This window comes from Phalacrocorax carbo, chromosome 14, assembly GCF_963921805.1.
Source record: "Phalacrocorax carbo chromosome 14, bPhaCar2.1, whole genome shotgun sequence".
Lineage (NCBI taxonomy): Eukaryota > Metazoa > Chordata > Aves > Suliformes > Phalacrocoracidae > Phalacrocorax > Phalacrocorax carbo.
The window spans coordinates 407,346-434,400 of NC_087526.1; the positions used below are offsets into that span (position 1 = coordinate 407,346).

General features: G+C 46.3%; 1 protein-coding gene across 3 annotated transcripts in view; it reads left to right on the top strand.

Annotated features, from left to right (window-relative positions):
- The window catches only part of LOC104042298 (somatomedin-B and thrombospondin type-1 domain-containing protein-like), a 39,008-nt gene extending 15,652 nt beyond the window's left edge, over positions 1-23,356 (top strand). For 2 of the 3 annotated variants that reach the window (XM_064465172.1, XM_064465173.1), the window contains exons 6-9: positions 14,448-14,642; positions 15,559-15,637; positions 17,322-17,498; positions 22,406-23,356. In XM_064465172.1, coding sequence (XP_064321242.1) covers positions 14,448-14,642; positions 15,559-15,637; positions 17,322-17,498; positions 22,406-22,523 — 569 coding nt within the window. In that variant the 3' untranslated portion in view covers positions 22,524-23,356. Of the gene's footprint in view, positions 1-10,975; positions 11,396-14,447; positions 14,643-15,558; positions 15,638-17,321; positions 17,499-22,405 lie in introns of those variants that run through there. The other variant, XM_064465170.1, reaches the window with a different exon arrangement.
- The last annotated feature ends 3,699 nt before the right edge of the window (positions 23,357-27,055 follow it).

A 27,055-nucleotide genomic window follows, 5' to 3' on the forward strand; every position in this document is an offset into this window, starting at 1 on the left:
AGGATAATGTTTAAAATCTGAATTTCACATGTGGAAGTTTCCTCACAACTCAGATTTGTGGTGCTTGTGAGCTGCTTTTGTGGCTCCCTTTCCTTTGGCCATGTTGAATACTATTGAGCGTTATTTTCATTATTGGCAGAGATACAAAAGGAATATTCAGTGATACTATTAAGGTGATTTGGGCTAATAATGCCAATTGCTTGGACTCATTAGGAATGTTATTAGAAGTCCCTTCAGAATGTCATTATTTAAAGTCTAGTGACCTCTTCTGCCATCCAGATGTCTACTCATGACTCTTCTTCAAGGCTGTGAGCTTCAAGGCTGCTGCAGGTAGAACAGAAATGTACAGTACTTCTATTAATTTTTAAAATTACTTGGCAGGGTCACATAGGTCCATGGAAATACAGTTTTGGGAAAAGAAACAAAAAAACCCTCTCATCTTGTTTCTCTGTGATGTGTTAGGCTAAAATCCTGGTCCAGCTACTGAACAACAGCTGTGAGGTCTCCCGCTCTGATCATTCAGCAAAATGTATTCCTTTACCATCCATCACACAATCCCACTAGTTAAAAATTGCTAGTGATATCCACACCATAGAAAATATGTAGGGACTCGTGGGCTGCATCCTGCAGGCAATAGACTATAGGATCCTACCAGACAACCTGGAGAGTTGGGTATGGAAGTCTGCCTCTGTAAACTTGCTGTGAGGTCCCGGGGCAAAAACCATTCAGAAAAAACAGTCTTAGCATCCTCTGCTTGCATCACTGTTAAAACTTCCATTGTGACAAACTGAGTTTCATCAACAAAATAATGTACCTTCTGATACGAGAATAACAGGAAAGCCCTGTTTTCCTGCAATTATCCTTACTGATAAGAAAGGAAGGATTCCCACACTGCAGTCTTCTGAACGTGCTGTCTAGAAACATCTCCATCTGCTGAATTGTTTTAGATAAAACTTTTTCTACCCCATATCTTTCCACAAGACACTAGGGCGTCTTTAATATGCTACTTCCTACAGTTACTGTAAGAAAATAATAGCAAGTTTCTTAGCAGTGAAAACTAAATTCTGTTGGAAATACCTTGGTGGAGTTTTACAACTTGTTTATATAAAATGCACTTTAACAGCAAATGAAAAAAATGTTTTCCTCACACGCTTCATTTCTTTATTTGTTGTTTACAAGCTGCTGCTTTGTGTTGTAATTTATGGCAGTATTTTTGATGGATCTGAGTAGGAGCCTGGGTACTGAAAAGAGGGATGTTCTTTGAGGAAGTAAATAAAGTTTCTCCCAGAGTTCTATAATTCAATCTGGGTATAGCTGAAATAGTGTTGAAATAGTAAAAAAAAAGTTAATTTCTAGAGGAGAGGGAAAAAAATCAGCGCCCCTATTCGAAGTAAAATAAAGCAGAATATTTTTGTATTTACTCAGATGCAAAGGGCAGAGAGCCCTGTGACTTGGTTTTGCCCAAAGAACATTCGTACTTGACTGGTCAATGCCTTCTTGCTTCTGCTCTTACTTAAGAAAATAACTGTGACCATTTTTGTCATATGAATTGTATGAATTGATTAAAACTGTTAAATAGGTGAGGTAGTGTTAAAACTTCTGTTTCTTTTCATCCCTGCCATTACTGCATGTTGCTTCCTAGTTGCAGTCAGAACTGCCAGTCACAAAAAGCATCTTGTGTGCTGAAAGTTGACTTCTGTGGGTTTGGGTCAATGCTTTGGTTTTTAGCTCTATTTTGCATCATAGTTCTGTGCTGCTTCTGAATGTTCTGTGTTTAGCTATCATCTGCAGAGTCTGAATTTGTGCAGATGGGTGGGTGGCCTTGAATCTCCTGTGGAAATATATTCATTGTAGATAAAGCCTCTGGTTTTATCGCCTTAGTAGTACCCTATTGCAAATTAAACATCTGCTTCTTTGTAGATTAGCTGTAACTTCATTAATTTATGAGGGTCAATTTAGTACCCTTTTCCTGTTAAAACAAGGGGAAATGGGTACATTTTACAAGGCAATGTGGCTCCAAAGCTGAGGAGGGGCCCAGAAACTAGGACTCATTTGTTTGGGGTCTAGTCCTACAAATGCTTGGTCAAGTGAAAAGACCCAGCAATGACAGGGAACTGCTGGCACAGATCAGGCCGATTTGGTAGATAGGACCCAGCAGGATCAGGCTTTGCTGACAACGCTGAAACTAATTTCCATGCCACTTGGTAGGCACGCCGCACCAGATGCGTCTGACTCGTCGCATCCATGAGATGCAATGCACTCAAATTATCTCTGGCAGGCAGAGGCGTGGATCAGACCAGGAGCTTTTCCCTTTGTGGACTCCAGGAGCTCTGCACAGCAGAGATTAAACTGGGATCTGTTCTCTGACCTCTTTGGCTTCTTGACAATTTGACATGTATAAAACAAAGTCAGAGTGACTGTGTGATACAGGCAGCACCTGGACTGCAGAGACCCAGACAATGTAGTCAGAAATCGGTTGCTTTTGCTGTTAATGTAGTTACCAGTGTCAGCTAAAAGCTTGGCTAATGTTGGCAATACTGAACCTGTTTTCCAGCCAGGCAATTTAAATTTCTGAAATGTACGTTGGTACTAGACCAGTTGTCTTTCAGATTTCAGCTATCTTAGTCACATACTAATGCATCTTCAGTTTATTGGAGAGATTTATTTAAAGCCAAGTTTTCTTAGGATGTGCACTCAAATGGCAACTTAAAAACAGGACCAGTTATAGTAAGTATATCTGCTTTCTTCTGCAGCTTGTGTAGCTCGTTACAGAGCCTGGTTAATCAGAACAGTTATGTCTGTCTGCAGTGTAATAATTCAAGTACCATATTTAAACATGCTCTTGAATTTTGAGAGACACCTCAGTGTTCTGTTTAAGCAGTGTCTATATCAGTTCAGGATTTGCTTTCCATTTGCTTTGCTTTTCTTCCTAACATCTGGGGAAAGATGTAGCAGAGTGAAAAACGTGTGGCCTGGACGATAACTGCATTGAAGAACCTGTGCTGAAGGCTATTCCCAACTGCCCCTGTGTTGTACAGGGTCCTGGGGACAAGTGGTGCCCTGTCACCCTGGAGTCTGATGCTGCAACTTGCATATGACCCATTTGCACTTGCTGATTCATAAAACAGCTCAACTGACTCGACAACTCAGTAAATAAATAAACGGAGGTTTCTTTAGCTGTGGGTGGATTAATTTATCCCGAGTCTTGTGCTGCATGGAAGGACAATATCAATTTTTATTGTCTCTTTTAGGAAAACCATTGTAAAAAAAACCCTTTGATGTTTCTCTTAGATTTATCAGTTACAGAAGACGAAGGTGTTTTAGGTATTTCATCTTAATCTTACAAATAGCCACGTGTGAAAAAATAAAGGGCCTGTGCAAACTTGGAACTGTTGCCTTGTGACTAAGGAGAAGGAGAAATGGTGGCCCAGAGTCCCAGGCTCTTAGGCTGACAACACGTTAGCCAAAGTGATCGGCTTACGTGAGACAGGATGATCTGATGGTGACTGGGAAGACTGATCTTGTGGGGTGTGAACTGGGCTGCTGTTTTTGGGGTATATGTGCACTTGTTTCTTCTGTAGCGTCTCGTGCACACTTGATTCTTCATAGGAAGGAAATAAAATGGTCTGATCTGAAGACAACATAAAGTTTCATCTTCGAGTTTTGCCACAGGTTCTTTGGAGTGAGGAAGGACCTGCTGGGAGAAGTCCCTGGCTGTTTTATACATGTCCCTGTTGATATCTTCCATCCTTAAACACCAGCAGCAAAATCCCACGAGCTGTACAAGCGAGAGGCACTGAGCTGCTGTTGGGGCCAGTGGAGGGAGGGAAGGCTGCTGCTGCCTGCCACTCCTGGAGCCATCTCACAGCACGGCATGGGCTGCAGGAGAAGCACAGCTGCAGGAGGATGCAACGGTGCAAGGTCTGAAGGAGGAAGCAGCTTTCTGTGGAGGCAGTTGGTGAAAGCATGAAAATGGAGCTAGTTTGGGAGGAATCTGAAACGTGAGGGACTGCTTTTGATTTAATGTGGGAGAGGGTCATGTAGCTTGCAGAACTTAGAGAGGATGTAAGGCATTGTGTTCCTTCTGCTAAAGAGTGTGCCTTGCCATGGGATTATTCTGGATTTAAAAGATTCCCAGTAATGCTTTGTGGTGTCACCCTGGGCCTTCACAGGCCAGGGGAAAATTTCAGGATTGACTTGAAGGCAAACCTGTTCAAGGCTTTTATTCTGCATACGGGAAGGAACATGGCTTACCTTGTTCATAGGATCACCTGTCATGCCTCAGATTCTCACAAACTGTGCCTTTATTTTCTCTTAGTAAAAGAAAAAGAAAACTGGTCCAAACACTGGAAGTACCAGGTTCTGAAAAATTGGTTGGTTTCCTTTCCTTTTCTTTGGGAAAGTAAAAGACCCAGAGAGAAAGCCACTAAAAGCTTTTTGGTAAAGTATTTATTTTTCCTATTTTCTAAATAAGACTTCTTCCAAGGCCACTTTGAACCTTCTCAAGCTTTCATGAAAGATAATAGCTTTTTAATGACAAGACGTTTGTTTCCTTTGTGCCCTGGGGTGAGTCACAGTCCTGCTCTCTGTGGAGAGGCACTGTGTGATGGGGTTGTGCAGTGGCTTTTGGGAGAAGAGAGGAGCAGAAGGCTAGCACCTGTGTTCCCTGTGCCCATGGCCACATCTGAATGAGAGGAGTGGGACTTCCCTGCTTCTCTTCTAGCCTGACTTCCCCCCGTGGTCTTACAATGCAACATACGTGAGAGAGGAAAAGGCAGAATAAGCAGACCATGCTTCCCATGTGTTGGAGTCTGCTGGAGACACTAGCTCTGCTGTGTTGAGATGAAGCCTTTATCAAGGGTGAATGCTTTTGGGGTTTAAATCTGAGGAGGTGTGTGCTCATCGTAACTGCTCTGCCGTGTTGTGGGTTCTCTCAGTGGTTCATCAAGATTCCTGGGGACAAAATGGTGAGCTGGAAAACAGCAGGTGCTTTGAACTTAGCTAGTCACACAGTAGGGCTCTGGAGAATACTGCTGCCCTCTGCTAGTGCCCTCTATGCACTCCGTCCGGGAAGCTGATGTGGTTCTCCTCCTTGCAGCCAGCTAACGGTGAGCTTTACATAGGTGGCAAAGGCACGTTTGAAGAGATGTGCAGCAGTTGCTGGCCTCTTGAGCACATGCAGAAAAGTCCAGGTCTAAGCAGAAGGGATTTTTTTTTTTTCTGCATGAGATCCTTTTTGGTCCCTGGGTCAAAAGCCAGTTCAGGTGTGCTGCCCAAAACTCCCTTCAGTCCTGATGAGATCCCATCCCTTTGTCAGAGTATAGGACTGTTCCTGGGTGGGCTTTGTGCAGTTTAGGACTGTTTAGTTCGATGTTCTTCTCTACTTTGGCAAAAGACAAAAGAATCTTGTGACCTGATTTTTTTCCTCAGATTTTCTTCAGGAAAATATCTGAATCTTGCTTGATATCAACCCTTCTCCCATGTCTGTGTGCTAAAAACTAGCAGATGTGTACAGAAGGGGAATGCTGTTTCAGGGCCTTTTCACTTCTGTTCTAAGATCTCAAAGGACACCATAAAGGAGAGAATCGTGGTGCAGAGTTTTAAACTCCTGCAAGTAAAGTGGTGTTAGGATCCCTGCAGATGTATTCTTTGCTTACTGGTCTTGATAAAAGAAAATTCCACCTGAATCTTTTCTCAAATAAGGCTTTTTAGGACTCAGTGCTTAGTCCTCCTCCCTTTCCTGACCCCTCAACACTTCTTTAATGATGGCTTTCTGCACAGGGTGCCAGGGGTAACCAGGCAGACCGGCATTTTAAGAAAGCAAGAGCAGGTGTGAAAGTAAATCAGCCAGCCCCTCTAGTTCTTACTATTATTATTTTGAGTTTGTCAAAAGAAAGAAAAAAACCTTAATTCTTGCATTATGATATTTTAACATATGAAACACTGCTCTTTTTCTCAGCATTAAAATCTTGTTATCTGCCTGTGTGAATTTGTTTTCATCTTGGCCTTAAGTGCATGAATTCACACTGTGAGTGGGACGTGTGGGAAAGCAGGACCACATCCACAGCAGCGATTTCTTTTGTAGGCAAGGGTTATCTAACCTAAAGAAAGAGGCAGGGCCTGTGAGGTGACCGAGTGAGGAACTGGGTGTTAGAAACTCAGCTATGGCAGAGATATCAACGGAGGAGCTGCTGAGGCAGAGTCAGGAGCGGTGGCACCTCTCCCCGACTCAGACCACTGGCCAGGCAGCCCCTCCTGCCAGGGCGGTACTTCAGCCTGTGGGAGAGACGATTAAGGGACAATTCAATGGAGATCTATAAAATCCTGAGTGGCCTTGAGAAAGTAAATGCGAATTTATTGTTCCCTGTCTATTCCAATGCAAGAACTAGGGATTTAAATTAAATTAGCTGATGGAAGGTTCAAAACAACGTTGTGCCCTGTGTAGTGTGGCATACTGCTATGAGAGACTGTGGGTGCTCTAAGTTTACATGGGCTCAAAATGAGATGGGAGAGAATTTGTATAAGACATGGACTGAGGCATAGGTATTCCTTATTGGGAGGTACTGGAGGCGAAACGATGAGAAGTGTGAGAGCATTCTGGGGAAATACCACTATATGTTCAGCCTATCTTATATTTCTCCTGGGTATCTGCTATTAGTCACTACTGAAGACAGATACTGGGGGAGATAGGTTTTTGCTTTGACCCAGTGCAGCTTTTCTAGTGGATTAATAAACCCTCAGCTTTTTATCAACAGCACTCTGAGCTCAAATCCCAGTTTCTACTCTCTGCTCTGGTGTGGTTAGATCAGCTCTGAAAAAGGACTGAGAGGACACTAGCTTGTGCAAAGGGTGTCTGTCCTGTCTTAGGAGAGCTGTGTGCACTGAGCTTGTGGCAGGACTAGGACAGCAGCATCCTCAGGATATAGGATGAGATGAAGGGCTGAGATGCTTCAAAGATTTTCTTCTGCCAGGGCATGGGGAAGGGAGTTAAACACTTGAATGGAACGAACAGTAAAACCTCAGGTGAATGGCTTCAATGGAATAGCCAGACAGGGTAAATCCTCAGAGACAGCCAGGTGTTTCTTGCATGTGTTCCCTGCTTTTTCTGAGCTGGAGGTTTGTTTTTTTTTTCCTATCTGCCACACAGAGGGAAGGATCTGGGATGGGAAAACATTCAGCAAACTACAGAATCAAATAAGTGCCGTGAACACAAAACCACAGCAGTTGCTCTGGCCTTGGTGTGAGGCTGGCTTGCCCCTATTCTGCCTGACTGATCAGGCAGAAGCATAATGGACAGTTTGAAAGGAAGAGTTAGTTAAGAATAGCGTGGGGTGGTTCAGTCTGTCTTTGGATTTGTGCTGGTGGTCCTCTCCTCTGTTGCACTTTGTCTCCAGTTCAGGCAGGCAGGGCGTAGGAGCAAATGCTGCTGCTCAGCAGCAGCCTGAGAGGAATTAGAGGAAATGTAAGGCTTGCTTCTGAATATTAAAAACTGTTTCAGAGGATCCTGAAGCATCATTTCATGAAGGGGGGATATCCCCAGAAATGGGATGATGGAATAGGAAGAAAAGGTTGGAAGGTTTTTACATCATTACAAGTTGGGAGCTCAGCTTCCAAAGCACGGAGGGCTGACAAGTTGGCATCCAGTTTTGATTCATACAATTGCTATCTGTGGTTAGAGCAGAGTCCATGATTATCAACTATCCGAAAAGGTCTCAGCCTCTTGCTGGGTTTCCTGGTTTTGGAGTTTTACTGCTTCTATTAGATTAGTTAGTTGTAGGAGGCTTTATCATTTTCCCTAGCTTTTCTTTGAAAACATTACAGTTTCAGAGGGTTTCTCCGATTCCCTGCAGATATTTAGAAGCTGAGAACAAAGCTGCTATACGCAACTGGAATTCCTCCCATGCTCCTCTATGGACATAGTCTGTTTAGGACCGTGTGTGCTAAAACTCACCGGCAAAGCCTGGAAAAGTGTGCCCTTGTATCTTGCATGCTTTCGGCTCTCAACATGAGATAGGAAAGGCAGCACACCACAGGACAGACTGCTGCAGAAATTGATTTTCAAGTTGGTACCTGTTCACAGCAGCAAAAGTACAGGTGGAAATACTGACCTTTGCCTTCTTTTGGACAACTATTGCCATTGCTGTTGATTTGCGTCATGTTCTAGAAAGCTGTGTGAACTTGTGGTGCTTCTTGCTGAAAAATAATGAAAAAGCAGAGCACCCCTTGTGATAGCCTTGGAGAAGGGTTCGAATGAGCTGGCAGCCAGCTTTCCTGCAGCCTTCACGGATCTGTAGAAATCACCTCCAAGAAATCAGATCACTTGATTGGCTACATTCCTTCTATGCTTTTACAGACTTGGTGGTGACAATGGAAAGTAAAATCAGATGCTCTAAAGCAGAACCTTTTTTGGGTTTTTTTGATCCTGCATACTGGTGGCTCTGCTAGTTTCCTTATTGCTGGAATGCACAAGAATCAAAGTCCTGCACAAGTGACATAAAGTGCAAGGGATTGCTTACAAACACAGAATGAAGAAAACACTGCTATCAATGCATTTGCAATGTACATATAAACTATCAGGTGATAGGAATATAGAGGCAAAGGGGTGAACACCTGGGAATAGGTTAAATCCTATTTAAAAACCTGGTAAATTCTATCCAGGCTAGATAATCATCTGTTGGGTTGGGTTTTTTTTTTTTGTGGGGTGGGGGGATGGTATGGCAAAATAAAGTTTAAGAAGCGGCTGGTATTGGACAGTGTTCCTCATTCCACAGATGTGTGGATCAGCCTGTGGTACAGGTGGGAACACTGATCAACTTCCCAGAGTGAAAGTAAGAGTAAGCTTCCCTTTGTGCCTTGGAAGGGACATTCCATCTGCAACACCCTCCCACCCCTCAGAGTTAATGAAGGGAGCAGGAGGGCCTCTGGGAACTAGGTCAGTGGCAGCTCCAGCACCGTGCAGCTTAATGAAGTGAAGGAAAATGATTGAGAGGCCGGTAAGGGCAGGAACCCTGCGTAGCCAGCAGGGAAAGCGGCTGGGTTTGTACAAGCAGGTAAAGTTGCATTTCCACCTGCCCTAGTGAGTTGCCTCTTGATGTTCCCTGTAGGTTGGAAGATACAATCTCCAGTGCCAAGGACAGCCCCGCAAGCTGTTCTGCTCTTGAACCTCTCCTTGTAAGATGGACTATCCACATTTTCTTTCTGCAAAGCACACTTGCTTGGCTCTAGTATTCCTCCTAGGACAAACAGTTCCACTTTTTAGACTCGACAATTGTCCTGCAAGAAATCTGTTGCTGGGCTGACGTGGTCCAGCATGGCTTGGGCCATGTTTTCCTTGGCTTCTTTAACATTACCATCTTTGGAGCCCATCAGGGGAAAAAAAATCCCAACCTTACAAAAATCCTCTAGCGCAATGTCAAATCAGAACAAGGGAGAACTTCTGCTTCCAAATCAGGAATGGGAGAGGAGTAAGTTTCCTCCCAAAAGCTTTAGTTAGGGGTGGATTGAATACCAACCCTACTGAGATGTCTGGACCCAGATCCAATTTTCATAATAGTGCACGGTTAGTCAAAATTGCAGTTTTTATGTGGACTCATTGCTTTCTAAAGCTAATTTCCATTCAGTTGGTTTTCTGCATCTCAGAAAAACGTTCCTCCTACCCCAACAATTGTTGGCAGGGGAACTGGGAGCATGGCAGCATCAGTGCTGGAAACAGAAACACCTGGGAAGTATTCTCTGTTACTGTCCCTCAGTTAATTGCACAAAAGCCCCACAGGTTTGTGGTTTATGTTGACTGATCAGCTGAGTAATGCAATCTCCTTTGAATGTTCTTCCTGTTCTAGATCACGAATGAGACATACATTGATTAAATGACTTACCTGTGCAGTCACATAGTGAGTGACTCATTGCAGAGGCAGGAATTAACACCCGGTGTCATTAAATTCCTACTTCCTAGACCCCATGGCCTCTTATTTCTAGTTCTCTTCTCTTCTGTCTCCTGGCCTTTTTGCCTCTTGCCCATTGCAGGATTTGTTACGTGTGTGATTTCTAAGATGGCAATATCTGACCGCTGCCAAGAAAATGAGACGATGTCCTTTGCTACAGACATCTATGGGCATACAAAGAAGCTAAAGTTCCTTTTATTTCTTATCTTTTTTGGAACATTTTACCGTGTTATGCCTGAGCGGGTGCAGTACCAGGTCTCCTCTGCTCCCATGCTTCCAGCATTGCACACGATGAAGGTGTTAGCCTGTCCTCTAATATTGTTTTCGGTCTTTCTAGAAGCATCTTTGCTGCAGTCTCCCTGAAATGAGTACACTCTGCCCATACACGCTGTTAGTACAGTAGCATAATCAGTCACAAGAAATTGGTGGGTGGGTTTTATAAATCCCAGTTCAGTGTACATAGAGGTGTAACATTTGCTGCGATCAATATTTTAGAGCAAGTCTGTTTGATAAAAAGTTACAGTAAAGCCTTTAGGTTCCTACTGAATAGCTAAATAATTCACAGGAGTGGCCCTAATCACTTTAAGCTTCTTGCATTTGAAAGTAAGCAGAAATTTCACAGCAATTCTGTAGAGAGGCAGTATAGCCAGCCGGATCGTGTTTCTTACAAGCTGCTGTACTGGGAATGAAGTACTATCAGGTTTTTAATGACTCCTCTATGCTGGAGTCAAATCTGGCAAAAAACCCGTCTCTTTTGTCGTTTGCTTTTGATGATGATGATGATTTGGCTGGTAAGCGCTAGCAGCCAGTGCAGAAATTATACTCTCTAGTTTCAGAAGTCGGCAGCAGCGCCACTATTGGATGCACGGGCATCACGAGAAGCATGGTAGCGTCGGGAAAAGGAAGGATGTTAGCGCCCGTGGCTGCGAGCCCGTCTCGCGGCGCGGTCCAGCCCCGGCGCTGCGCCGCCGTGCCCGCCTGCGCAGCGCCGGGGGGCGGGGGGCCGCCCGCTCGGCCCCCGCGCCCCGGCCCCGCCGTCCGCGCTGGCAGCACCGGGGCTCCGCCCGGCCCGGCGCGCCGCCTTCCCCGTCCGGCGGCGGGGCCAGGGCGCGGGGGAGGCGGGCCGGCTCCTTCCCCCTCCGCGCCCGCTCCCGGCGCCTTGCAGCCGGGCCGGGCGGCGGGGAGTGAAGGTCGGTGAAGGCGCCGTGCCGCCATGGCGGGGGCCCCCCGCTGGGCTGCCGTGCTGGCGCTGCCGGTGCTGGTGCTGCTGCCGCTGCCGCCGGTGCTGCCGGCCCTGCCCGGCTGCGCCGCCCGCGGGCTGTGCTGCCCGGGCCGCGACCCGGCCTGCCTGAGCACCGGCCGGCGGCCCGACGGCTCCCGCGGGCCCTGCTACTGCGACCAGGCGTGCGCCCGCACCCTCGACTGCTGCCACGACTACGCCGAGGCCTGCCCAGGTGAGCGGGGCCGGGGCCGGCTGTCCCGCCGGCGCTCCGGCTGCCGTTAAAAGCGCCGCCGGGCCCCGCTTCGCTCGCGGGACAAGCGAGAGGGGGCGGGCGGCCGAAGGGGGGATGCGGCAGGCGCTGCGCTCCCCACCGCGGCTGCGGGTCCCAGAGATGCTGAGATCCCCCTGGGGCAGATAGTGGCGGGGCGCGCCAGGACGATGCGTGTTGTACGGGAGGGGCATGTGGAGTAGGACGTTTCCTGACCCAGTCAAAATCTCCCAGTCCCTTTGCCTCTTGTGGACTGAATTATTATGGATGGGATCAAATCTGCTGCTCGTGTTAATCTGCGCATCCCTGCAAAAGGCATCGGCAGCCGCAGCATGTGGCTGCAGCTCCAGCGTTTGACCTGGCACGAGCATCGACTGCAGAACCCGCGCAGCAGAGTGCTGGGCTCACCGGGCAGCACTCCCTCCGTAAACGTCCTCTGCTAAAGTGCGGATGTGAATTAAGGAGATGATAACTTATTTTAGTGACTGGTGCGTTATTGTATTCCCTTCCCACAACAGCATCCTCAAGGAGTCTTACCCGCTCACATAATGCCTTTTTTTGTGTGTGTGTTTAAACCTGCATAGCTGTGCCTTAGCTGAGTTTTGCTCTAGGCAGATGGGCGGACATTCTCGTGATTTAATTGCCTGTTTCCTTTCAAGGCAGAGCTGGAAAATGGGTGGGAAATTAGTTCATTCCGAAGTGATTTAAACAAGCTATGTCTGTGAGCGAGGAGAGGCTGGCAGGTCTGCGGACCAGCGACTCCTGAGCGCAGCAGGGAACTGCTGCCCATGGGACCCCATTAACCTGCCTCGGCCGTGCGCGGAGGCCCGGCACCCCGGGGCTGCGGGGAGCGTGCAGCTTGGCTGTCCGGCGTTGGGGCCGGGTGCCCCCGTTGGGCTGTTGGGTACTCGTCAGTACTGCTGCGCCTGAACCCTGCAGCCGTCTGGGGTGACTGGCCTAGGCAGGAGCCCATGGTGTCTGTTCTTCATCGTACGGACGAGCAATAAGAAGCAGCGCCTCTGCAGGTCCCCGCTGCGCGTCGAGAGGGGCTGGCAGAGGGCGGCCGCGCTCCCTGTCTGTGCCGGGCACGGTGCGGGGTGACCGGTGCCACAGCGCAGCCCTTGCTGCCGGCCCGGGGCTCTCCCAGCCCGCTGCCATCCTGTGGCTCAGCGGCGGAATGACAGCCTCCTGCTTGCGGGGGGCCTGCGAGAAGGCTGGGCTTGTGCGGGATGAGGTATTTCCGCGTTATTTCTCGCGGTTCTTTCGTGCTGGATGCAGGGGACCGAGTTCTGCTTTGACTTGCATTGCCTTCGTAACCTGACCTGTTGTCGGCAGTGTTCTTCCTCCCACCACTAAAGAGCTGCTCAAACTGACCTGTAAAGCAAAATATTAAGGCAAAGGCATTAATATCTGACACGAAACAAAAGCGAAGAGAGCAGGATATTCCAAATAAATCAGATGCACAAAAGGTGTTGGGTAGCCTACAATCCAATGCACAGGCTTTTTTTGTGGTGCATTGCTGCATGTATGAAATGTCTCAGTTACACAGAAAATTGATTTAATTCCTAATCTTTGAATAGGTGTAAAAAGCTGTTTGTGGTGACTTTAGTCAAAGAAGAAAAGCAGTAGTGCTTGAAAGATCTTCCTAAAGTTTCTGAAGACAGTTTCAAATGAGGTTAATGTAGTAATTAGGGGTTATCTGGGTTCCATGGGAGAACAAATTGAAGTATCCAGCTTGAGCTGCCTAGAAAGGCTGGGATTCACAACAGCAGCTTACCTCCCAGTGAAACCATGCCTTTGTAAATCAGAGTGTGAATGTCTGTTACAGTAAGGTAATGAGCGTAGTGGCTCTTAATGGATTTGAATGGGCTCATCACATCTTTAAATTGAGTGGTAGATTAGTAGTGGAGCTGGACTCAGAATGAAGGAATGCCTGAGTTCAGCATCGTGGGTCAAATGCTTCTGTCCTTGCGTAGTTTGCCTCTTGAGTACTCACAGGGACTTTGGTGGGGGGTAGCTTGCAAGGGCAGCCCTTTTGTTAGGGTATGTAAGGTGGTGCATGCTGGCCTTTATCTGGTCACTGCGTGAGGCACCCAGAGGCTGAATCAGCAAGGCAGGAAACCTGATTAGACACCTACTCACTGGTGCTCAAGTGATTCCTGTTATTTCTTCATAGTTGTGTACAAAGATTCAATCCTATGAAACTCAACTATGGGCATGCTCATGGGGAAGACGTCACAAAAGGGGACATGTGACGCAGGGAGTGGTACCAGTGTGTTTCAGACTGAATGGATGGGATGTTGAATGCTGAAGGAAGATATTTCTTTAGCTGTGTGGAGGCCAAAGCTTAGAAGTTTAGCACCATGGGTACTATGTGAGAGCAAGTAGGGATGCTCAATGATGTGAAGATTTTTGAAGCGTTATTTCATGCGGCTTCCCAAAATTTAAAGTCATGAGTCACATCCTCAAAATATTTTGGAACTGGTTCCAACACATACAAAGTAGAAGCCATTGTGTTTCATTTTGATTCTTGAACTCGACTCCAGCCTGCCATGGTGATGGTCCAAATACCATGGCTGGTCATCACTTGCTGTGTGACATCTCACAAGAGAAGTCAGTAAGGTTTCAGGCCTTATCTGCATGAAGGGTCTACAACACCCTCCCTTTCCTCCTGCTCTTTATCCTGTTCTTCCCCTACCACTCAATTTGACCTTGTCTAATTTTAAAACTTTTTCTCAGTTCATCCGGTGCAGGTCCCGGTTTGCAGGGGAGGCTTGCAGTGGCCTAGGAGAGGGAGGTGACCGGCCCATGTAGACTAGCCTGGGTGGCTGGAACTACTGGGCAGGTAATTTACTGGGAGCAGAGCTGCTTGGAACTGCCTGGCACAACTGTGGGGCAGGTGTGAGATAAGGAAGGTTGTACTGAGCTATGTCAGTAAGTGCCTTCTCTGGAGAAGGCACATCGCTGGCATAATTTCTGAAACCTTCCACAGCCCTTTTTGTTACTCCTCCTCCAGATATCTCCTGTGTTGTTTCTCAGTGGAGTGTCTGGAGTGGCTGTGCAGAGCCTTGCAAGACAACATACCGTGTTCGGAGGAGGCATGTCATCCAGGAGCCCAGGAATGGAGGAGAGGCATGCCCTCCTTTGGAGGAGAGGGCTGGCTGCGTGGAGTACTGGACTCAGCAAGGAACAGAGTGCAAACAGTCCCTGAGTAAGTCTACCAAAAATGTAAGTGTCTGGGTAATCGGGGGGAGGACTCTTGTTTGGGTCAGCAGAGCTGATCTTTCTTTACTGTATTTGAAAAGAGTTGTTTTCAGACACCAGCATGTTTGCTCTGGGACTGTCTGGTGTAACTGAGAACTGAGCTCTTCACACAGGGGTGTAGAGATGTCCTTCCCGGACAGAATCTGAACGTAGTGCCCTCCATGTGCTGTGATCTGCTGTGTTTCAAAAGTGAAATAATACAAGCCTGTTGTGATCTCACTTATACAAGTGTAAATCTCTGGCAATTTTGGCAGAGATGGTAGATGTATCCTGTTTAAAGCTACTCTAGGTGGGTGTTGAGAACTTTTTTTCTTTTTTATGTATTTTTTATTTTATGAGTCATCTGCAAAAAGTCATGAAGTAGCAATACCCTCAAAGACAAGGTATGACTTCTCTGCACTTGGAGCAGAGTGTAGGCTGAGGAGACCTCCAACTTGTTTCGGGAGAAAAAAAGCCTAATTTCAGTTTGTTCAAATCAACTTTTCATGACATACCTTTACTGATTTTTAGAACAGCTCCTAATTTTTGCTTGTATTTTGGGGTCAAAATCTGTCCAGTCTGGATGTTGGCTACAACTGATTTTTTTCAAACTTGTTGAGAGTTGGTGTTAAATGAATATTGTCTCCTCCCTCTATCTTTTGGGTGTGCCTGCTCAGGCAAAAATCTGGCAACAATACAGATTCTCTTTTCAGTGAAATGGTTGATGGTCACAGATAATACAAAAATACAAAGTTAGAATTGTTTTTGTCTGAAGATAAAACCATATGACATTAAAGGCTCATCTTTACTGTTTTGCAGACGTAAACAGCCTTAGTGCACTATTGCCACTTACGCTATGTACTCTTTCCCTTTGATATACACAGTCCCAGCATTAATAACAACAGGAGGGTTTGGAAAAGCGAGGAAAAAAAGAGCTGCAGCTGATGGCCGTGAAAGAGCAGGGTAAGTTTGAGGCTCAACATGGGCTCAGTCATACTTCACCTTCAATGTCTCTCTGGTTGCAGTTTTGGGCCTGGCTTTTGGCTGGTCAGAATCGGTGTTTCCCAGCAGAAGGGCGGCACTTCACTAGAGCAGGGTGCTGCTCTCCCCTCGGTGACAGCAGTACCTGCAGTGCATCTGAAGGTTCTGGGTCTGCCTTGATGTAAGGCCAGTATGAGACTGAAATTCAGCCCTTCATTCATGGCATTGCTGCTGTTTTAGGTTGTGTGATCAGAACACCAAAGACCATTCACTTCAGCTCTTCCTGATGTGGAATCTGGTGCAGTTTGTGCTGTTTTACATAAATGGGGTAAATTCTCAGGGGGCAGCACTTGCTACCTTGTTGCATGGGAAGCACACCCCTCTCCCATTTCAGCCCTCTCTTGGCTGTAACACTGCTTGTTTTCCCCTGCAGCACTGTTGCACAGCTCAGGTACAGGCAGGGCTGTGCAGAAAGCTCTGTTGCATTTCACCTTCTGAGACACAGCCACCTCTGTCTGTGCTGCTCTTCCTCCGAGCTGGTGCCTCAAACAGAGGGGAGGTGGCATCAGCCTTCCCAGTCCTCTAACAGTTGGCGTCATTGCTACCAGTGACACCGTGCTGATGGGGAAGGTTATCTTCCACCTCATAACCCCTTGTGCACAGCTTTGCAAGACAGTTATTCCCCAGGTGTTCTTCCTGCACTCCCTGGTGGTTTGCCTGTTTCTTGTTGGGAGCTGCCATCCCTGTTAACACTGTGTGGAGTTTCCCAGAGCTGCTCTTGCAGCATGAAGCAGTCATGCACTTGTTAATTTATTTCCCCACATGCTGTAAGTATTTCCATACTGCGTGGTTGCATCTGTCCCCCTCACTTACGTGTCTGAAGGAAAGAGCATCTGTTCACCCTGAGACTCCCTCGGACTCCTCGTTAGTTGAGCCTTCTCCCTGTAAAATTAAAAAATGTGGGCACAGCTCTATTGCACGTGTATTTATCCTTGCTCTCTTTCCCTCAGATAAGACAAGGAAGCAAACTGCTCGCATGGTTCAGTGTGCTACTTGAAGGTGTTTTCCCCTCCAAAGAAGGCCTGTTCTTTTGGGCTTTCCTCTCAGGTTTGGTTAAAATCAGAAGCACAGAGAAGTGTGAGGAGGGCAGAAGTGCTATGTCAATCTGGTAGTCCTCCCACTGAGATATGACAACCTCACCCTCTCTCTTAGGAGGGAGATCATCACAAGGAAAACCCTTCCAGACTGAATCTTAGCTCCTGTTGCAAGTTGCTGTATAAAACCCATAATAAGTAACCGAGAGTAGATGACAGAGAAAGTGTGGTTCAGCAAATGGATACCAGAGTTGGAATCAGAAGTCTCTTGGGTTTTTTGGCTTTAGTCAAATGCTTGACCAATCTGTGCCTCTATTTGTAAAACCAGATGCCAGTAACACCTGATATTTTTTGAAATGCCGCTTGAAAACACCAGCAGCGTACTTTATTCTCCATTTAACCTTGTCAAAATGCAGGTACACCAGTGTTCTGGTGTTTATGACCCTGGGTCTGTGCTTGGGGGCGTTTCTTAATTAGTGATCTATGGTCACCCGGTTTAGTCTGGCTCTTCCAGTGTCGTGGAGGGCTCTGATCTGGTTATTGAGCTAACCTATCGGTTATTTTGGTTGCAGGTACTGTGTTGAGTTCCAGCTTGTGGCCATCATGCCGGACTGTTTGCACAGCCACCACTTGTACACTCACTGGATGCAGTATCTGAGGGAGGGCCACACTGTCTGCGTGGAGTGTCAGCATCCAGCTTTAGACTCCAGAAGTCTGCATTGTTATGGGGATGGCAGTGGAAGCAAAAAGTAAGAGTTCTAGCTTACGTTTTCATGTTGAATTCTTCATTCTTCTCCCTTGATCTGCTTGTCCTAGTTTCACAAGGCGCTGCATGCAGCTCTCTGGAGCACTCCACATATATTAACTGGTCTTTGCTGCATACCATGTGTTTCTTGCAGAGAGGAAGTGACCTGGTGAAGCTCACGTATTAAACCAGTGGCAGAGCCAGGACTGAAGTGTGGGAGTACCTGCACTTAGTCTGCTAAATCTCACTGACTTTTAAGTGGCACAGTTGTGGAATTTTGTTTGTTGGAGTGTCTTTAACACTCCAGCTATGCTTCCGAGGTAATCGGTCCTGTCAGATGTCAAATAAAACCAGATCTGTTTCCGATTTTTAAGCACTGGAGATTTTGTTTCTACAAGTGACCCTTTGTGTTTCTGGTGACTGGCAGCTGGCTTAAGGACTTGGGGTATGTGCTGCCACCTGAGGTTGGATGGAAGTACTGCTAAATCTTTGCACTTTGAGCATTCTTTCCCTGGAAAGCTGAAGAAGCTGTGGGGTGACTGATGGGGACCACCCAGGTTGTGCAAATTGGGCAGACTCCAGCAAAGATGAAGGGAGTGGCCTGAAGCTGTGAAACACATCTGTAGCAGAGCCAGCAACAGAGGAGTCCTGGTTCCCAAGCCTCTGCTGTGGTCACTGGAGGCACAGCTTCTGCACTGCTTTTGTCCTGACACTCTTAGCCCTGTTGTTAGTTTATTAAAGGCATCCTCTGAAACTGGTTAGCAACCCTGCCTGGGAAAATGATTGCCCACCAGTGCTGGACAGGGCTATTTCTAAAACTTACATAAATGTTGCAATAAGCCCATTCATTTGCATTAGAAACTCTGAAACAGGTTTGTCAGGCCTCAGGCAAACAATGTATTGCACTACCAAGACTGCCAATAACAGCCTTTTTAGGCAGGGTTTTTCTCAGGCTTTTAGTAAGAGGAAGTCACATTAAAGTCTTTTCCTTCCCTGCCTCAGCTTGTTATATACAAAGGTTCCAAATGCTTTTAGATAGAGAAGATAAAAATCTTAAATGGTGTGGCCCGTAGTTCTTACCTGCTTTCAGCATGTAAATTATTATAAAAGCGCACAATAATGTTATTTTACTAAAACTCTGGAGCCAGACAGGAACATCAGATTAAGAGAAATAAAAAATTTGTTCAGGAATTAATTTCCTCATTTGGCTGCAAAAAAAAAGGGGGGCATTTTCATTTGCCTGATCTGGTGAACAGCTGTGTATGTGGAATGGAAGCACAAGGAAAAAGGGACTGTGTCCTTTAGGAATGATGATCTGATCATCGGGTGTTGGCAGGCTGAAGGCTGGAGAGGGGTAGTGATAATGGAGTTGGGGTGAATGGTTACTGGTTCACTGAAATCAGGACTCAGCCCACATCTCAGCAGATGGTTTAAATCCATCCCAACTGAGAAGAGCCGAGAAATTGTTTCCAGAGTCTTGCTAGGGGTCTGTAAGGTGGGCTGGTGTCTCCATTTCGTTATAGGTATTTGAGCCAACTTTTGACGCAAGCGAGCTTTTACCCCTATTTTGTGCCTATAATGTCGAATGAAGTCATGTCTGTGGCATTTTTAAGGCAGGTATGAGCTCTCTGTGTGTGCCAAGCTGAGGTACTGTGTGTGTTCACTTGTGTTCATTTCCAGGGCAGTAACATAGGCTTGGAGGACAGGCAGGGCTGGCCTGAGCTGTGGACAAAGCTCCTATCTACAGAAGGCAATGGAGATGCACTTTAAGCCTCCTTGAACCAGGAGTGCTGGGCAGCTTTGTCAGAGGTGAACGTGTGACTGGCAGGTAGAACATGAATGATGCCTCTGGTCTGCAGCTTCCTCATCCCATGTGTGTGTGTGAAGCCTCCATGACATTTCGGAAGGATCTTCTAGATAACTCGCACGTATCCCCTACCTAGATAGGTGACCTCCAGGGCATGGTCTGGTGTTCTTTATCACTACTTGACCTTACAGTGATGGGTCAAGGAGATTATTGTCCAGGGCTGTGTATCTTGCTTTATTTTCTTGCCGTCAACATCTCAAGTGCAAGTATTTTCTATAGGTATTCTTTATATGAACAGAGCTGTCCCCTAATTTGTTTCCAGAAATAATATACTATTTTTACCAGGTTGCATGGAGAAAAAAACCTGACCTCCGTGATCTCTGAGAAGAAATTGGACTGTTGGTGGGGACAGCCATTGAGTGGGATGAGGGAAATGTCTGTGAAAAGGCTTCTGCCTTCTGTTAGAGTAAGTGGCCGCATCTGAGTACGCAGCCTTGCAAGGGAGCAGTGCTCTGAGGGCGCTGCATGGTGAGCTCCTCAGGCTGGGATTCGCTGGCCAGATGCGGAGGGCATAAATGCGGTGCTTGTAAAGAGAGGTGGAAGAAGATGGGAAAGCAACTGCTGCCCTGAGAAAGAGGATGGTGGGAGGCCAAAGCTGATGCCAAAGCCTGGGATGCAGCATGTGTGGAGTTCGCCTAGATCTGCTCACAGGTGTACTGAGTTCACCGTCATGTTGAATTTTTGCCCGTGTAACTCTGCCAGGAGAAGTGGGCACTTGGTGGTGGTTGTGCCGCCTGACCTGTGTGTTGTGCGCTGGCCTGGCTCTCGGGCCGCCGGCTGAGGCTGTGCGGGGACACGTGCACAGCTGCTGCTCTCCCACCCACACCGTGCCTGCGCTTTGCTTCTCGCCCTGTCAGATTGGCAGCTTGTGCCAGCGTTTAGTTCCCCGAGATGTTGTTCCAAGAGTGACTCTCAGGAAGGAAAACATCTGAGAGAGTTTAAAATAAACTCAGCAATGCTGGTATATTTTGATGAGTATTTCCTAATTATCTTCTTGTGTGTAAGTGGAACCTGGCGCTTAAATGCTTCAAGTTAGAGAGAGATTCTTGTTATCTGTGCCTTCCACCTGTCTCCCACTCTGTAGAACATGCTAGTTCACTTTAACGCTTGTTATGCAAGCTCAGGAGGTTTCCCAAAGTCCTTGATTTATGGCCATATGTGTGGCCATCAGGTGAGGATAGCTAGGGTAATCTAGCTTACATCGGCTTCTTCTAGAGGGTTTTGAGGTAAACAAGGCAGAGCGTCAAGCCAGGAAATTGATGTGTTGATTTTGGGTAGTCTTCTGAAAGATCTACAAATCAAGCACAGACTTGACCTCTGTGAAATTGTTACTCAGCCTGTGTCTAGGAGGATCAGCTGCTCTTTGTGATCTGGAGCAAGGTGTGGTGGTTGTAGCACATAAATGCCCAGACTGCAGCAGTTTATGCCCATGCTCATGGGGCGGAGGGAGAGAGAGAACGGATGGGCTTGATTTATAGCAAAGTCAGTATCTGCCTTCCCCACCAGCAAGATGAGAGTAAGCAAGTTTAGCTTATGTGTTTAAGGAGTAAAGCCTTTTAAAGTTAAAGCTGCAGTCTGGAGTTTTGAAGGACATGGGACCACTCTGTGCGCAGCTTGCTTTCTCTGGGATCTGAATCCTCCCTGGGCAGAATCTGGTCTTTTGAAATGACCCCAAGCCAAAAGAAAAATACAGTGAGCCTTTTCCAGTCATGTGTGATGCATAAAACCCTGCTCTGGAGCATGGCATGTCATTGTGGAGCTAGAGCAATAATTCCACTTTCCACAGAACTATAAAACAAGCAGAAGTTAGGGGTCTGTTGGGCTATTCTGTGGGCAGCTCTCTGCACAGGGCAAATTTGATCCAGTTTTGGAATTTGTGCTTCTCCAAAGGTCAGGGCTGGGACACAGTGATGTGAGGAATTCCCTTAAGCCACTAAATGCTAAAAGCTGAGAAGGGGCACAGTGCTGTAGCAAAATTTCAGTTTCTGTGGCCATTAGGCCAGCATTGCTTGTGCAGCCACCGATTGTGAATCACAGAATCCCAGACTGGCGGGGGTTGGAAGGGACCTCTGGAGATCATCCCATCCCACCCCTGCTTGAGCAGGTACACCCAGAGCAGGGGCACAGGGCCGCGTCCAGGCGGGGGGTGAATGTCTCCAGGGAAGGGACCCCACAGCCTCTCTGGGCAGCCTGTGCCCCTGCTCTGGCACCCGCACAGGAAAACGGCCTCTGGATCTGCTTGATTGTTTTAATAGGATATTCCTCTGATCAGTTCTGGTCAGTGCATTGATGGACTATCTCGGAGAAAAGGTGTTGGTTGGTTGGGTTTTTTGTCCTCTACTTACGTAGAGGCCTGTGAGTATCCTTGTTCCAACACTTGTGGGTCAGGTACCTCCAGCCACCTGCCATCCAGAAGCTGTGTTAGTGAGTAGCTATTAGCAAGACGGAAAAGCTTAGGCAAGCGTTCTGCTAACGTGGTTATCCAGAGACGCTCATGTCCCTGCATCTGCTCACACAGGCATGTGCCGTGTACTGCGTGCTAGGTTCTTACCCAGCATCTCCATGGCTATGGGTGGCAATAGAACTCTGCCTACTGAAAGGGAGCATGGTGTTACTAAGAAAAATGGAGAAAGAGCTGTTTTGCCCACTTTGCAACTGCCAACTGTTTCAGTACAGGAGTTTGGGGGATGTCAGTGTGCTTTGTGAGTTGTTGTATACAATGCTGGGCACCTCACGGGAATGTTTCTGTGAATCCTTTTGGACGTAACATGTACAGTATGCGCTGCTCTGGGTTCTTCCAGTCCAGTGTTCCTATGAGGACCCATTGTGTCTTTAATTCACACTATCATAATGCTGGGGGGGGGTCACTGTGGTTGCTTTTTCTTTACTATGGTAGAAAGGCAGAATTGGGTCCATGGAGTGAAAATCAATGTTGGCAAACTAAATGGGGTTTACTGGGTGATTTAAGCCCTCATTGTATGAGTGAATTCCCTGCAACAGAGGTGTAGCACGTTAACTTTCTCCCTCTCACGACTGTGTTTCAGGAACCAGCTGTTGCACTGGCAGGCGGTAGGGAACCCTCGATGCAAGGGAACCTGGAAGAGAATTCGCCGGCTGGACACTTGCTCCTGTCCTTCTGTTCACAGCTTCTTGTTCATCTAACTTCTCCTGACAGTCCCAGCAAGTGGGCTGTGATGGCTTGCCTGGCACAAAGCAGTGGCAGCGGTAGTAACCACAACCAAACCAATGACTCCTCCATGCCAGAGGCTGTGCCGCTTAGTTTCAAGAGGTTGCTGCCTGCATTGGGCATCCTGAATCCTCTCTGTCCGTGTCCAAAGAAATCAGGCTGGCTGTGAAGTGCCAATCTCTTTCTGCACATCTGTTCCTGCTGCCTCTTCTGCCTGGGAGAGGCGAGTCTGACCCTGATGATTTCTTGCAAATTCCCCTTTTCTTGAGAGGAACGAGAATTCACCAAGTAAGAAATTGGACAAAAAAAGCCATATGGACCCAGGTTTAATTATTATTTTTTCCAAGGTCTCAATGAAGAATCAATGCAAAATAAATTAACCCAATTGTTTTATTTTCAAGACAGTGGCACTTCTTTGTGGATGCTTCCTGCTTGTGCTCATATATCTTTTCCTTTTGTTTTTGCCCTCCCTGGTCTCATCATTTCATATTGATCCTCAGTCTTAGAGAGGGTCGATCTTGTGCTGCTGAGATAATGGCAAAACTTAGAAATGAGCCTGTTCAAGTCTGTGAGAATAGATGGTACCAGGGATGAATGGCCCCTTGGACTTCAGGTTTCAAGGAGCACCTCCGAGTGCCCCAAAATGCAGTGCAGTCCCGGGGCTCTACACAGGAAGTCATCCCAGCTGTACCAGGTCTAGCTATAGCCTTGTATTTTTGACTGGAAAATATTTGAAATATTTTTTATATTCTGCTGATTTATATTCATACTTTTCTATAAACTAAAATAAAGGGGACTGGAGACATTCTCCCAGTATGTGTCTATTGATTAACCTGTGTCATGCCATCTCTTTAGTGCCTGAACCTGCCTAATTTGTTCCAGCCAAACTTGCCACTGACTCATGGGCTCCAGCAGGTGAGGCTGGAGGAAAAGCCGCTGCTGTTCGGTTCTACTCAGGATTTACAGCTGGAAGTCCAGCACCATGACCTACCACAATGCAGAAATGGATGTGATATTTCTTTTAATGTACACATAGTTCTGAATCTGCTTAAATAAAATTACAGGAAGGATGTGCGGCAGAGCGCTGCAGTGATGAGCGTCTAGGTAATTAAATTTGTCAAAACGCAGGTGAATGGCTGGGGTGGCTTCAGAAGAGAGTTTTAATGCTCGAGTCCGACTCTAGTCTAGATTTCAATCATGAAAACCAATCTATTGACCACGAAGGTCTTCCTTGAAAATATCAAAGGACACTGTGGATGCATGCTTGAGATGCTTAGAGGAATATGTGTAGTACAGTGCTGAGAGGCCTGGAAGCACGTGGTGCCTCTTGGCCAGTACAGTAGGGATTTGAGAGCAAGTCTCTGCTTTTCATTGTACGTTACAGGCTGTCTCTGTGGATTAATGACTCACAGTGGGGTGATCTCATCCCAGAGTAGCAAGATTTAAAAAAACCCTTGTGCTTCGCCGCTGTCTGACATAATCTGTAACTAACGTGCGGCCTGCTTAGGGGTACTCGCTGGTTTGGGAGCAGAGGGATGCGGTCCTCTGAGGGATGGCTTGGGAATAAATAACTAGAGAACATAATTTCAGTTTTTGCAGTGAGGAATTTCTATCAAGCTGGAAGCCAGTTTCTTTTTCATGGTGAAGATATGTAATAATAGTAGCGTTTAGTCACTGGAAGGTTTTCTTTGTACCACAGAAGCCCCATATTGGGCCACAGGACCATAAAGAGGTGGCTGGTCATTTCAGAAGCGGGATGGAGCCAGCTATTGGAAACACTTTTTATTTTCAAAATCTACCCAAACTTTTGGCAACATGAATCCCTGCTCTTATCAGATGCTTTCAGAATTGAGTACTGAAGCTATAAAGGATGAATTTTTTGCTTAATAATGCTTAAAAAACCACCAGTCTTCCAAAAGTTGCATTCAGCCCAGTCACCCCAATGCCCCCTCCTACAACATCAGAGCCATCTGGGTAGGAAAAAGTCTGTATTGCAAAGTTGTAAGTGATAGTGTGAAGTGGGAAAAGCTTTTATTCTAATCAACGAAACAATGTGGCACCTTAAAGCAGCTTAATTGCAATCTCTTTAATTTACTGAGTACATAAGCATTAGCTGCACTATATTTGTGCGTAAGACTTGTATTGTCATAGTACTTGCTGTCAAATATTTAGTCCTGACATTAATCTGTTTTGCTGTGAACCTTTCAGGAACTGTTGATTGGTACCTGCTGTGAGTAAACGGTGTGAAACACCCTCCCTGACCCCAGCCCGTGTTGAAAGTAGAAGACTACCCTCTTGCTTCAGTGTCTTGAGAATAAGTGAGCCGTAAGAGAGGTCCTTTTGATAATACTTTGTCCTATCCCGGTGGAAACTGTAGGAAATTCTAGTCAGTTTCAATATAAATTTTATGTGTAGGAAGTTTGCAGAATCAGTCTCAAGTGAGTGAAAGTAGCTGTGGAGAGTTGTCAAGTTTGAGGATATGCTGCTCAGAAATAGTATTTGGGGTCAGATCACTACAGAATTTGGGCTTGATTATATTTTTGGAGGCTCACCGTAAATTTGCTAAAATGCATTTTAGGTTGACTGAAACTGCTTTTGAATTCATGCTACATTTGATGTTTAGTCCTCATAGATGGAGAGAGAGGAAAGAGGGGGATTTAGAAGTGATGAAATGTTTTTATACCTCCTAAGGGAAGTGTTCTGATCTTTGATTTTGGAATTTTATGTCAAGATGGAAACAATTTGAGACAAACAAAATGTTTCATTCAATCCCCTCGTTTTCAAGTTTCTGTTTCGAGGAAAATATTGGAGGAAAAACCCCATCATTTTGAATTGACCAAAATGATTTATTTGTCAATAGTGTTCTCTTTTGGGTCCTGCTTGTGACAGCTGTGATACTAAATAAGTAAGCACAAAATAGTCTGTTCCCATGGCCAGCGACTTGCTGGTCAGCATTTTCTTTGATGCTGCCTCATCCCTGAGAGATGATAATGCAAGGCCCTAACAGGAGGTGCTGATGGTGGCATGGTAGGACTTCCACTCTTTTGCTTCTGTCACCGTAGCCCGGGGATGCAGGAGTATGAAAGAGCTAGCCCCTGAGGGACCCTCGTAGCAGCTGTATTTCTGCACAGGCTGTGTCGTTTGATGAAACGACATTGCAAATCCTAAAAAAGGCTGTGTAGCATGCTGGTTTCACCTCCACACGTTGGGTAACTGTACCAACAAATCCTGTTGGTAAATTCCACGGGCAAGGAAGGAGAGATGCAAGTGTGTGTGAGAGAGGAGGAGCAAGCAGGAGTAGAATATAATGAAGCTGTCAGATCACTTTTCCTGCAAATGAAATTAGCTCATGATGCAGACATATACTGAGTCCTGCCTGTTTCCACTCTAGGGACTTTACCATCGTCCATCATAATAATCTCCATAATTTCTACAGCCTGGGTTTTGGGAAAGATAAGACTAATGGAAATCCAAGGCAAAATACTCCTGAAAAATGTCTTTGTATGGTAAGCAAGCAAGGCAGCCTCACGTTGGGGAGAGGCTGTTTGCTGAAGATGACAGCTGTTCCCATGACAACACTAAAAACCTTTCACCATTGGGTATCAACAGGAGAACATCTCCCGCGGCAAGTACGTGAAGCCAGGAGCTTAGTCCTCACCTCCCAAGCACCATCCTGTTGGGCGCTGGTAATGGGGAACGGCCAGTTGTTCTCACACAGCTCCACCTCCCAGGCACCGGCCTGGCTCCAGAGGAAAGGAAGAGCGAATAAAGCCAAAGCACCAGTGTGCTGGGTTTATGTAAAAGGAAAATTAAGGCCGACTGATGTTCCTATGCTTCCCTCTGCTCTTCAGCTGAGGATCCCAATTTTTAGTGATGAAAAGCCAAGCAAAAATCCAGGCCACCTAACAAACCGCTGAAGATGACGGTTGAAGGAGCCATGTGATTTTCTCTGTTGTATAGAAGTCTTTTATTGTCATGGGATGGAGAGAGAGGGAGGCCCTGGGGGAATTCTGCTTTTCTTCACCCTAACCCTGTAGTGTCTAGCCTGTGATTCAACCAGTTTTCTTCCACATTTGGAACAGAAGGTGGTAAAAGACCATTTTTCACCGTGGGATCTTCATCAGGCCTGTGAGCTCCCTGAGCGCTGTGATATGTGGGTCTCAGCTTCTGCAGTCATCTGAATGTATGAGGATCTGCTTCTTTTTATAAGGAAAAAAGCACTTATGCAATTGGAAAAAAAGATATTAAATGTGCCCAGAAAGCTCAGGAGCCAAAGGTAAAGAAAAACAACAAAAAAAGTTTTTTCTTAAATGCCCTTGTTGCTCTGAAGACAGACTTCTTTTTTCTTTTGCTCAGTGCCCAGAGGAGTTAAACATGTTCTGCTTGAATGGTAGGCATTAGCAATACTTCTCCATAAATAAGACTGTTCTGTTATCTTTAGCTTTTCAAACCTAATTTTTTTATCTTTCATTTTGCGTATTTAAGTATTAAGATCACTAACTTTTAA